At 47.8% G+C, this 12,651-nt stretch overlaps 4 protein-coding genes across 4 annotated transcripts; 1 reads left to right on the forward strand and 3 right to left on the reverse strand.

The window, feature by feature from the left end:
* Window positions 1-5,700: 5,700 nt before the first annotated feature.
* On the reverse strand, window positions 5,701-6,193 carry N7517_000877 (uncharacterized protein; the record flags this gene model as incomplete). Its single annotated transcript, XM_056718607.1, has 2 exons — window positions 5,701-6,138; window positions 6,191-6,193. The coding sequence occupies 2 exons, from the start codon at window positions 6,191-6,193 to the stop codon at window positions 5,701-5,703; spliced, it is 441 nt and encodes a 146-aa protein (XP_056582742.1).
* Window positions 6,194-6,435: 242 nt separating this feature from the next.
* On the forward strand, window positions 6,436-7,920 carry N7517_000878 (uncharacterized protein; the record flags this gene model as incomplete). Its single annotated transcript, XM_056718608.1, has 1 exon — window positions 6,436-7,920. The coding sequence occupies one exon, from the start codon at window positions 6,436-6,438 to the stop codon at window positions 7,918-7,920; it is 1,485 nt and encodes a 494-aa protein (XP_056582743.1).
* A 383-nt stretch (window positions 7,921-8,303) lies between these two features.
* N7517_000879 (glutathione S-transferase family protein) lies at window positions 8,304-9,160 on the reverse strand (the record flags this gene model as incomplete). Its single annotated transcript, XM_056718609.1, has 2 exons — window positions 8,304-8,406; window positions 8,481-9,160. 2 exons carry the CDS (start codon window positions 9,158-9,160, stop codon window positions 8,304-8,306), a joined length of 783 nt encoding a protein of 260 aa, XP_056582744.1.
* A 606-nt stretch (window positions 9,161-9,766) lies between these two features.
* N7517_000880 (beta-glucosidase) lies at window positions 9,767-12,465 on the reverse strand (the record flags this gene model as incomplete). Its single annotated transcript, XM_056718610.1, has 4 exons — window positions 9,767-10,366; window positions 10,424-11,693; window positions 11,740-12,346; window positions 12,396-12,465. The coding sequence occupies 4 exons, from the start codon at window positions 12,463-12,465 to the stop codon at window positions 9,767-9,769; spliced, it is 2,547 nt and encodes an 848-aa protein (XP_056582745.1).
* Window positions 12,466-12,651: the final 186 nt, after the last annotated feature.

A 12,651-nucleotide genomic window follows, 5' to 3' on the forward strand; every position in this document is an offset into this window, starting at 1 on the left:
AGGGTATTGATATATCTCGATTCACCCCCTGAAGTGGGGTAGTCTCCCTATTTATCCCTTCTTGCTGGGGATTTTGCTGCTGATTCCGCTGGGTATCTGGTTGCTGGGAGTCATCTAGATCCCGTGGATCCCTTTCCTCTTGCTCCCTAGTCTCCTGACTAGTAAGCAGTTGATTTATCACCTTGACAACCTCGTCGGCGGTGAGTTCCTGTGGTTCTTGTACAATTGGCATAGGAATTGGCTGATATCTCTCATAATCAGGGGTGTATCTCCGTGTTTCGTCGATGACTGCGTCCCTAATAGGCTTCACTTTTCCACTATGTGGAAACCAGATATTCCAGATATTTGATGCCACATATCCCACCAAGAAACCAATCTCCGCCCGTGGATTCATCTTGTCGGTTCTCACTTGCTTCTCAATCCTACAATAGGCCAAGCTCCCGTACAATCTAACATTGGATAGGTTGATTTTAGGTGCTTGCGGTGCAAACTCCTTTCGTACCTCATCCCACGGCACGACCCAGCGATTCTCGGCGGTGATATACGACGGCGTACGGTTCAAAATCCATACTACGGCTCTCGCAAACTCCGGCCATAGGTCCTTTGGCAGCTTCCCTTCTAGCGCAAGCATCCTCATTTTGCTTATAATCATCCCGCCAGATCTCTCAGCATACCCATTCATCTCAGCGTGCCCAGGGGGAGTGTGATATATCAGGATACCATCTGAGCTGAGGCTATACTCGGCGGTGTTTCCGGCGGAGGACTCATTGTCATAGTGGAATGCCTTGATTGGCAGCTTCCACTGGTTCCTTGCTAGTTCCACAAAGCGATTGATTGCTAGCTGGCACTCAGGCTTTAGTTCGTGGGTCATAATCCAGTGAAACCTCGGTCCTTCTAGATAGAAGTGGGATATCCAGCGGTGCTTATTGTATGCTGGTTGTATCTGGATTAGATCAAAATGGACCCTTCCAAAACGGCCAAAGGTGCGTCCAACTGGTCGTCTTGATATCTGCTTAGGTGCTCGCCCTAAGTGGCAGGTTTGACATAGGGATTCTTGCTCGGTGGACTTCTTCTCTTCATCATCGAGGACAACCCCTTCCACCATAGTGGTGAGTTTCTTCATCCTCTTACGATCAATATGGCCCAATCGCCGGTGCCATAGCTCGCTTGATGCCTTTGTTTCTAGGGGTTCCACTGACTTCCTCTGTGTGAAATAGGCTTGCTGAGGCGGTGCTTCCCGGGGTTCGTCGAATATCCAAAGGTTGAATTGATCCCATAGGTTCACACAGACGACTGGCCTATCGTTGGGGTCCCGGATACAGTTTGTACGTTGGCACCATATCCCCCCTTTCTTCATCAGCATCGAGTACGATACTAGGTTTGTGTGGAATCCTGGCGAATATAGGGCATCGCTTAGGGTGATCTCCATTCTTCCTTTCACTGGGTGTCTTCCAATCAATTTAACCGTACCCTTCCCTAGCACTTCGGTGGTGCTGTCTCCAGTGGTGAGGTAGGTGGTTTTTGGGGTATATTGGACGAAGAGATCTCGATTATTGCACACATGGGAGCTAGAACCGGTGTCTAAAATCCAGCGGTTCTTTAGGATAGGATCGCTTTCCTTAGCAAGGGATAGGGCACGCTGGCTAATCACTTCTTGCTTCTTCTGATCCGCACCTTGCTGCTTATCCTTTTGGTGCTGGACGGTGGTCGCAAAGCTGACTTGGTTGGCGGATTCGGCTTGCCTTAGCTGATTTGACTCTGCTATGGTTTTCTCCACCCATTTCTTCCAGGCCTGGTTCTTTGCTAACACCTGGGTTGCTTTCTCTAGCTTCCTCTCGCTGATTTTCAGCCCTTCCGGTCGAATTTCCTCGTTTAAAACCCAGCATTCGGTGACCCTATGCTTAGGATGGGTGTTACCACAGGGGCATTTCCTCTTTTCGAAGGGTAGGTTCTCTTGTGAAGCCTGTGAAGCCTGTGAAGCCTGTGAAGCCTGGGGTTTGGCTTCAGGCTTAGCTTCTGGGTGCCCTTGCCAGGTGGAAAAGGCGCTCTTCGGGGGCGAGGTTGATGATACCTTTAGCACCCCTATTTCTCTATTCATTGCGCGAAAAGATTCGATGAGATCTCGGGTATCGTACACCTTCTTGTCGATGACAATCTCTTGGTATTTACCCTGCCACCAGATAGGAAGCACTTCTTTCACTGCGTGTAGGAAGTCCCTATTGGCATCTCCAACGTTGATACCAAGGCTGATCGCTTGCTCTCTTAGGGAATTCCACTGCTGTAGCCACAGCTCAATATCCCCCGTCGGTTTTTGCATAGCGAAGACCTTCCATTTCATTCGAACCTCCTCCTCATACGCCGTCGACCGAGCAAAGCGAGATTTCAGGTATACCAATCTGTCATACGGTGTATGATGTCCTATCAGATTGAGATGGTGCATTGAATCCAGGTAGGTGAGGATATATTCATTTACATCGCTCAGTCCTTTCGCCTGTTTCTCCCATCGAGCATATCTCAATTTGTATATATCCATACGATCTCTCCAATATCTCCGATCAGTTTCACTCCCATCCTCTGGGTATTCCGGTTCAATTGGCTCTTTTAGAGCTTCCGGTCTCTCAGTAGGGGAGGTATTGGGATCACAGTGGTCCCAAACATTCTTCTGTGTCGCATATAGCTGCACCCGAGCATACCAAGTGAGCCACTGCGGCGAGTCCTTCAGTTTATCGCCCTTCATGGCGGAGAGAATTGATGCTGCTTCCATTGATGGATTCAGGGTTGCCATACAGCGCTGGGTGCTATAGGGATAGCTTCAGGGGTTGCTGTACCGCTTCAGGGGCTATTGGGGATAGCTTTGGGGGGTGTTCGGCCCTATACTTTGGTGATCGTGGCCTTACTGGGTGCGAACCGGGCTCATAACTGTCGAATACACTGGTATCCTGAAATGTATGGGTCCAATCAATGGTGTTAAAATCTCTGTATTTCAGTATCCCTTTTCCTAGCAATTTATATGGATTACGGATTACTAATTCAAAATTACTGCACAACCTGGATTAATTAAATCCCCGGTATGCCGGTCTGTATGCTCCGACACCATTCTCGGCCCGTTGAAGTCTCTGAAGTTATTTTCTTGCATGACGAACTAAGCTCAAATAATTCACAATAAGCAAATATTTAACGTTGGCACGGGTAGGGGGGCTCTAGGCTCCTAATCCCTAGTTGAGAATCGTCACTCTAGTCTCCAGAAATATGTGCACCTCAGTAGATGGAGATTTTTTTTTGAATCTACAGAGATAAGGACTTATTACGTAGGCGGTATCCATTGACGCCAGGGGTGAAATGTCCGATTTGCATACAAATAATGCCTGATTATAATCGGTCTATTAATTTTGAACTTGCAGAAAATAAAAATTTCTGAATTACAGTGACCAAGGCCTTAATAAGTGACGCACTGTGGTTCTATCTCCTAGGCAGCTGTCTAGGTAAATTGAAGCTTTTCGTGCCATACAAAATCATACATCACCCCAATGTTGGAATTGTGCAATAACAATATTTACGACACGGTATGGAGCGGTGTAATTAGGGAGCGGTCATAAATCAGGCGATAAGGCACCCAGGCATCAATTTGTATATAGTTAAATGGAGCATTTGTGGCGTCTATATGTTGTACACCTTCGTAGACTTATCATGACACGGCTAACATCCTTGATATCTAACAGCCTTGTGTTTGGTAAGAGGAGTGAAGCGAAGCGTCATATTATGATCAATGATTAATTAATCGAGGTATGAAATTCTAATGCCAAAAAAAAAAAAAAAAAAAAAAGAAAATCTACAACAGTGAGGATTCGCTGATGGTCACCCACCAAACTACATCCATCAGCGTGTGGGATATGTGCCGTCCGTTCATTGTCACATCTGCTTGCGTCACGAGGGCGATTGAAGACATCGTTGATAACATTTGGGTGTTTTTAGAAACGGGATTGCCTCCCGCTATAGGGCTCCTTTAATCTCTCCAAGGTCGAAACTTCTCATTTACAGCCCTGATTGCATCTTTCACAAATTGCAATGAGTCACACATATGCTGTTACTCGCCAACTTCCTTGTCTGATGAGACACTGGCGAAAGTATCCCGACATAGTACTAGACATTGTCCATATACTGCTCTCCTAAGCCTTGCGTCTACGCTTGGAATCTTCCATGGTTCCTTGAAGTCATTAGATAATAGAAAGGAATGTGAAGACGACTTTCAATGATATAACTATCAATGGAATCTGAGAACCGATATCCTTCCAGTGTTGTGTCCAAGAGCCACGGTGCCATCTCTAACATACGAACAGGATGGTCGATAATTATGAGGTAGCCACAAAGTCATCTCCCCTGACATAACTAATTCCTTCTGGCCAGCGTTTGAACAGTTCGCTTATATCAGTGTTTGACTATTTGGAATAAATTACTATGCGTAGCACGGGGCGTTGTACAGCAGGTTCCACAGACATGTTCCATACTATCACAGTTGCACAGCATCTTTGGAGGGCTTTCTCTCTTATGTAAGGGTGGAAGAAGTGTAGGAAAAAGGATGGCATAGAGCACCGCCGGAGGATCTTGAACTTGATGGACAGTCATTGGACGTCATGTTGGTCAAAGATCATGGGCTAACGTATATCCTCACATAAAACCAGATATAAAACGACTAACTAATCAAGAGGAAAAAGGGTGTTACGGATTCCAAGTGGCGAACAATTTGAATTAAATCTTCGACTTAAATCCTCCTTGATTTATTCTTTTCTATGGGTTTGATCATTCTGTTGCATACTCTATCTTCCTTTCTCTAGCCTCTATGTGTAGGCTATTTCTAGTAAAGGATCACAAATATTATCAAGATTTCCAGATCACCCAATAACGCTCACACTTAAAGTAACACAAGACATCTCCCCTCACCTATGCACCAAATGATGCAGATTCATATTGCTGTCTATTGCCCGCAACACGCCTTCGAAGTCCGCCACCGTCACCGTGAGATGCTCCAACACCTGGCCCACGGAAGTGTTTTGCACACGCGCCTGCTGATGTACAAAGCTCTCATACTCGTCACCAATGACTGATTCTTTGTAAAATGACAATATATCGTTGATAGTACATGTCAAATCCTCCTGGTCCGGAACGCGCACGAGAAGACACTGGATGGCGAAGACTTTATTCACACAACCGAATTATTACGGTCTCTGTCATCGTAATTCAGGTATTCTAATTTCTGCCAGTTTAGAATCAGGCACATATAAGGCACCAACACTGAAAAATCAGGCACTTAACCCTGGCCGATGTACACCATAGATACGGATGGGTTGGGGTTGTGCAACGTAGAGAAGGTTCCATTCAATACTTCAAAACTCCCTGGAAGCTTACCAAGTCGACCTTGATCAGGAACGTGAAGCCTTGCCTACATCATGATGATCTACAGAAACTACCTTGTCATTAGTGCAGCTTAGATTATCACTTTCTTTTGATGTGGATATCCACTAGTTAAACCTGTTTTGATGAATTTACGTTGAACGCTAAATCTATATACACTTCAGTTGCTTCCTTGCCTACTGAATGTCAAGTAATTTGGACATGAGTGAGACAGAGAATTCATAAAACCTTTAATGACAGTAAACTGCCTTACTTTTGCCCATGATAAAGCTGAAAAATGGCTCATATTGATCATCTTTCCTCCAGCTCCTGTGTATGCTCGTTTTCAAACATTGCATCTTCTTCCGCATCGTACCTTTCTTGTTCTTGTCGCTCCTCTTCTCTTATCCGCTCGGACTCTTGTATGGCTTCATCACTGAGCCTCTGACGCTCTGCGTAATCCATCGTCGCTTTTGCTTCGTCCATGGTTTCTCCCTCGTGAACCAGCCAATCCCCATAATCATCTATCCATGCCTTCTCCTCATGCACTAACCGTTGGATCATAAATGATTTGAGTTTTATCCAAAACGAGATGATAAAATCAAAGATAAGCTTATCTGAGCCCTTGGTAAACCACATTTTCTTGAACAGATCTGGATCTTCTAAGGCTCGTGGATCGTCTTCATGAAGTCCGCAGAATATGGCAAATTCTAGCCGGAGGCCCTGTTGGATCCCCCTCCTGATGTAACCCTCTATATCGATTAGCTAAGAATTGGCTATCGCAGTAAACAAATAAGCTTACCATGTGTATATTCGAAGTCCTCTTTGCATTATCATGGCAGATTTTGGTTCAAATGTTCCACTTTCCGGATTAGTGCTCACCCCCTCGCCGCTTTTGCTCGGTAGAATTACGCCTTCTAGCTTCCTGATTCCGCCCACCAACCCCACTCAACACTTCATAATATATTCTTTTCTTTGCACATTGTCCTTTATTAATAAGCGAGGGTTCTCACCTGGTACGCAGCCACACACTCCGATTTCATCTCAATGGATGTTTCTCAACTTCCGGATATCACTGGCTTGCTTGTCAGGCCAGATAACCCTCCACGAGATGATGTCGAAGGGATGGATTACCCACGATGTGCAGCTCTATACAACTATCTGGCCCAATATTCCTGGCTCGCTGAAGGTCGTCCGCTAGCAACTCTGAATGAAAATAGCACCAACTTTTTCACGGCGTTCGGTGCAGAAGCTGAAGCTCTTCGTCCAAGGCTTGATCCATCACTGGTGGCTTTCCTTGACACCGCTATGATACCTCCTAGTGATAACCCTGACCAGTTTCCCCCGCCACTCTCTATTTTCGCATGGGGGCTCCCTACGCCGGACGGCCTTATTGAGGAATTTGTAGCTGATCTTCAAGACCAGCCGGTTGATAGCCTGGTGCGCTTGAGCCCTGTGGGCTTATCGGGCGAGGGCAGCGGTGGCGGTGTTATCTACCACCAACGCTTCCATCGCGTCGCAGTCTTCATGCATCTTGATTCCTATGACTACGGGTTCCCAGTTGAGGATCATCCAGACATTTGGAACCCACTAGAGACAGTGCTCTCCCACTGGATCAACCTTATTCAGCTTGGAAAGGTTGTGGCTTCGCCTCATGAAGAGCCAGCCCTGTTCGACTTCGAGAAAATCGGGCCCTGGGAGTGGCGCCCCTATAGCGAAGCCCAGGTTACTACGTGTGTCGGCGCGTGGGATCGGCTGTGTCGGGCCATTGAGGCGCGTATCTCACAGCTGCCAAACCCACTATCACTAATAGGCCCTATTTCCAGGATTGATACGGATAATCCAGAGCCACTTGTCGCATCAACCGTCCTAAATGCCGCCTTGGTGCCCGATCCTTCCTTTGCGCGTTCGTTTCTAACGCGCGCGAGACGCCCCCGGTTCCACTACATCGCTCCGGGCCTTCTCTTACCTCCGGCCGACTCGTCTAGGTTTATAGCAGCACAGCCATTTACCGTCTTACCCCACTCTCAGCACACCGCACCGCCAGTATGCCTTTTCCCCGCCGAAGGCGGCGACCAGCGTCCTATTCAGCTCACGAGAACAACAACTCCTTTTTTATTATTGGATTACTATTCAATATCAACCGATACGCTCACACCGTCTCGTGTCTCTGCAGGCCTATATACCGCGGCGGTGGAGAGAAACGGCCTTGACACGGCTGAGGACGGATTTCGGCTTTTACTTCCCTTCACCCTCAATGATGGTTGGGGTAGGAGCGTAGGCGCACGAAGAAGCGATGGGGAGCTTACTGATAGGGGAAGCTTTGCAGACCTCTTTCAGCATGGATTCAAGCCTTTTGGTGGTGACTACTACCGCCCTCAGCGGCTGGAGCGTTTGTTGGATTGTTGGCGCAAGCTGGTTGAAGACGGCGTCTGGTCTATTGGGCCCAAAGGAGTAGAAGGTACTATTGATACTTTCAAAGATGCTGAGTCGGATCGTTGGGAGGATTATTATATCCCCCCAACATGGTAGATATCCTAGAGCCACAAGACAGATATGCAATTTCATAGGAAATCAGTGACGGGGATACGCTATGGAACAACTAGCCTTTTCCTAACTAATCGTGATTGGTATACAAATTTCAGTCCCAATCTCTCAAATGTCATTTATATCTTTTCAACATTTGAACCCAGCTCAGAGCCCGTCATATATCTTGATGAATCCCCAAAGTTGCCTGAATGTGGATTTGTTCTAATTATGAGTTAAAGACAAAAATACTTGATTATGTTTTCGAAACAGGTTCCGTATTATAACCATCCTAGGTTAATCACTGTGAATTGACTGGGATTTCAACACCGGTAACGTTACATTTTCAAATGTAAGGGAAAGGGATATAGCAAATTATGAATCCCAACTTACTCCCAGAGCTGATAATCCGGGAAATACTTCTCATGGATCTTTCGAGCATACTTGACCAGCGCCGGGTAACTATTCACAATCTCCTTGGTCTCCGGAGCCCTTCCGAACAGTCAGCACGGTTTATCATCAGCTGAGGTATACCCTGAGGCATACCACCTTGGATGTGTACTTACGCTCCGCAGACCAGGCCTGACACCACAAAGCCAAACACCACTGTATCGGCCTCGGTGGGGGCATCGCCGCCCCACACCCAGAAGGGCCCTTCCCGATCCTGATGCTGGGCGTGCGCAGCTGATAAGAGCCCGTTGACAGATTCCCAGATTTCTTGCCGGAAGATCGCGATTTCCTCGCCAGAGAAGCTGCCTGTTCCTTGACCCTGCTGGTTGCGGACGTTCTTGTTGTAGATTATGTTGCCGACAATCACCTGCACAGGCCAGGGGACGCTTGCTAGGATTTTGGAGCGCATGGCGTAATAGTTTACGACCCACCGCTCGTAGCCCTGGTAGAAATAGAGCTTATCCTCTAGCAGGGCCTTGAGGGAAAGGTCTTGGGCTTTCTCCACGGGGGAGAGTCTGTGATTGAGATCCTCTAGGTATCCAGACGCAATGAACAACTTTGCGATTAGGGTAGAGTCGGACATAGATTGAGACTGGCCATCGTCCTCGAGTTTGATGTAGGGTACCTTGCCCCTAGGACCTTTTGGGGGTGAACCTGCCTCGATGCTGTAGTTGATATTGCCAAAACGTAACCGGGCCTCGAGCTTAGTGACAAACGGCGACCAGGTGTAGCAACCTTTTTCGGGGAAACCGCGGAACACAGTAATGGTGGGGGCTGGTTTGAGGGATGTGGCCATGATAGGCGAAGATCGATGTGTGTGATGAAGGCTGAAGGATGATTGTGGTTATATTTGGAGAGTGTACTCTTGGATGGCGAACCAAAAAGGCTTGGAATTTAGAGAACGCAAAACGCGGCCGCCTGAAACTAGCAGCTAGAGAAATAGAACAGGTCAAGAAAATGGGTCTTTATGATATAGGCCAAGTAATATGAATAATCTACAGGCCAAGGCGGTAGGTAGTTGGTGGCACCGGAACCTTTTTCGGCCTCGGTCTTTGGCGAACAGCCCCAAAGCTCAGGCCCGGCTTTTGCGGCTTTTGAGACTACCTACGCCCCCAAAAGAGCCCCACTTAGTAGCCGCACTTTATTGCATAGAGCCGAGAATAGTCTTATTACTATAGCACAAGGCTTTTGACAAAACTCTGCTCTCAACGACACTGCATTTTTTATAAGTCCTGATTGCCAATTACATCCTTGAAACAAACCCCTAGTCTACTTGATTACCAACTCATTGGGTAGGTCTGTGCCAAGATAATCCTTTATAAAGAAATGCAAACAACATAGACTGGGAAAGAAGATAGTTCGGTGTCCCAGTAAACACCCAGGTTAACTCCTAACATTCAAATCATGGTGCAGGCATGATAGGCTCAAACAAGCCGTTCCATTCCCTGGTATGGGAAATCGTGAATCCTGTCGAGAGAACATTCTGCTCACCAGTACCAGCAACGGTGACTGTATATTCTCCCGCTTCACTAAGCCAGGCAGACAGCCTTTCATCCCAGAAACTGGTCGCCAGGGCAACCGGGATGATAATCACGACTTCTTGTTTGTCGCCCTGTTGGAGTTTGACCTTTTTAAACCCCTTGAGCTCTCTCACAGGGCGGCCAATGCTAGCGTTGGAAGGTGGTGAGATGTATACCTGAACAGTCTCCGCCCCACTGCAAGATCCAACATTCTCCACTGAGACTGAAACTGCCAGCACTTCCTCCTTGACTCTGTTCAAAGCCTTCAACGGCTGGGAAACAGCAAGCGTTGAGAGGCGGAATGCTGTGTACGAGAGACCATGACCAAATGCGAAGAGAGGCTTCACTTTGATCTTTTCGTAGTAACGGTAACCGACGTAAACGTCCTCGCTATACAAAACCCTGCCTCCTTCTGATCGATAAGACAAGTATGCCGGGTTCTGCTCGATAGATTCTGGGAAGCTGAGAGGAAGTTTGCCAGACTGGGATGTAAAGTTAGCTGGTGTGTATGAGGAATATACAACTTGATTGCTACCCACCGGATTCACATTCCCAAAGATGACATCCGCAATGCCATTCCCTGTTTCATTCCCACCATACCACGCATGAAGAAGTGCCTTCACGTCCCGAGCCCACGGCATGGTTACAGGCGTTCCACTTTGCACAACAACCACGGCATTTGGATGGATAGCGAGGACTCTTTCAACTAGCTGATCCGACATGGGCGGGAGATCCATGTGTGAACGGTCAAATCCTTCACTTTCCCATTCACCACTGAGCCCGACGCAAATAATTACCTGATCAGCTGTAGCTGCCAGATCGACAGCCTCTTGAATGGCTCGTTCTGTGTCAATCCGTTTGCATCCTCCCACTCGCAGACCTCCCGGTCCAAATGACACGACCCCGTGTAGTTTCAGGTTCGAAGTCGGAGCAGTACCGTAGTCGACAACAATCTTGTACCGTTGATTTGCTTCGAGGTACTTGGAGCCACACTCTTCTGGGGTCCCGATTCCAAAAAAGGATGTTCCCTGTCGCTGATTGGCCTTGTTATCGACTACCTTTTCTCCATCAATGAAGAGCTCTCCGGTACCAGCTACCGTAAGGCCAAAGTCATATATCCCACTTTCTGTGGGCTCGAAGATCCCTTCCATGGTGATATAGTAGAGGTCTGAGTGGACTTCTGGATGCTTGTAGTCCATCAAAAAGGCGGAGCTACTTTTCATGTGTAGGATGTCTACAGCCTTTCTGTCCTTGTTGGAAGAGGGTTCGGTAAACACACTGAATATATATCCGGTCTGACCATCTTCAGTTTTCAGCTGGTCTCCTAGAAGTGGTAGCTCTTTGTGGCTATACACTCCCTGTGAGAAGGTTACACCCCCGGTACAGCTGTTACTGATTCCTTCCAGGGGTGTAATGGCATAATAAGGTGACAGGGCCGCAGAGCCACCGCCGCAGTACGCTGCGATGTTGGCATTAGGTCCGATCACAAGGGTCCTTTTAATCGGATCAAGAGGAAGAATCTGATCACTATTTTTGAGAAGAACAATAGACTCGGCGGCTGCTCTGCGGAGTAATGCTTTGTCCTCGGGAAGGTTCCGTTGGACTTCGGGCGCATTCTCGGGGATTCCCGAGGTAGCTGCTTGCTTTATTAATTCCAAAACAGTGCGAACCCGGTCATTGATAGTCCTCTCGGAGACCTTGTTCGATGTTATGGCATGAACCAAGCCCGGCCCACGAAATCGAGATGGGCCAGGCATTTCAAGGTCCAGACCGGCATTGACGGCCTCGGAGACACTATAGGTGCCGAACCTGTTCTGGTCAGCCATGGAAGTATTAAGTAAGCGAAACAACGAACCAGTCACTCATTATGAGACCTTTATAATCCCATTCCTTTCGAACAACATTCTGGAGCAGGTCCGGGCTTTCGCTGGCGTGACATCCGTTGACCTTATTGTACGAGGTCATGAGTGCTCCGGGGTTGGCGCTCGTGATGGCTAGCTGAAAGGGAAGCAAATATATCTCCCGTAGAGCACGCTCAGTGACAAGCGAGCTCACAGCAACACGCTCATGCTCTTGGTCGTTGCATACAAGGTGCTTCGGCGTCGGGATCACGTTCTCACTCTGCACGCCCAAGCAATAACTCGCAGCCAAGGAGCCCGAAAGGACAGGATCTTCGGAGAACGACTCAAACCCGCGACCTCCAAGGGGACTTCGTTGAATATTGATCGTTGGACCTAGGAGGACATGAGCGCCCTTTGCCTTGCATTCCAGACCAAGGAGCTTTCCAAGCGAAAATATGAGCTCCGCGTCAAATGAAGCACCTAATGCCGTGGCACAGGGCAAACATGCTGCAGGAACTCCGTTAAAAAAGCGGGTGCCGCGAACACCGTTTGGCCCATCTGACATGCGAATTGAGGGGATCCCAAGTCGCGGGATTGCTGCTGTGTGCCAGCCATCGATTCCTTTTGATCTGGTCAGCGGCGCAAATTCGAACTGGTTACGGTGACAAACCTGAGAGCAATGAGACCTTCTCATTCAAAGAGAGTTCTGACAGCACGTATTCGACATCAATCGCCGACATAATGGCAGAACAGAGTGTGAGGAGATGGTAAAACAGAAAGCGATTGCACTTCCAGCCGGCAGATCACTTTCTTAAAGCCAACCATTATCTAAATTTCTTGAGTAATGCGAGCTTTGCAATACTTTGCGTTATTGAAATATCTCCAGTACAAAGTAAGCCTGCATCGCGGAGTATCGGACTTAAGCC

Source organism: Penicillium concentricum (assembly GCF_028827145.1).
Source record: "Penicillium concentricum strain IBT 3081 chromosome Unknown utg000001l_segment0_segment0, whole genome shotgun sequence".
NCBI classification, from domain to species: domain Eukaryota; kingdom Fungi; phylum Ascomycota; class Eurotiomycetes; order Eurotiales; family Aspergillaceae; genus Penicillium; species Penicillium concentricum.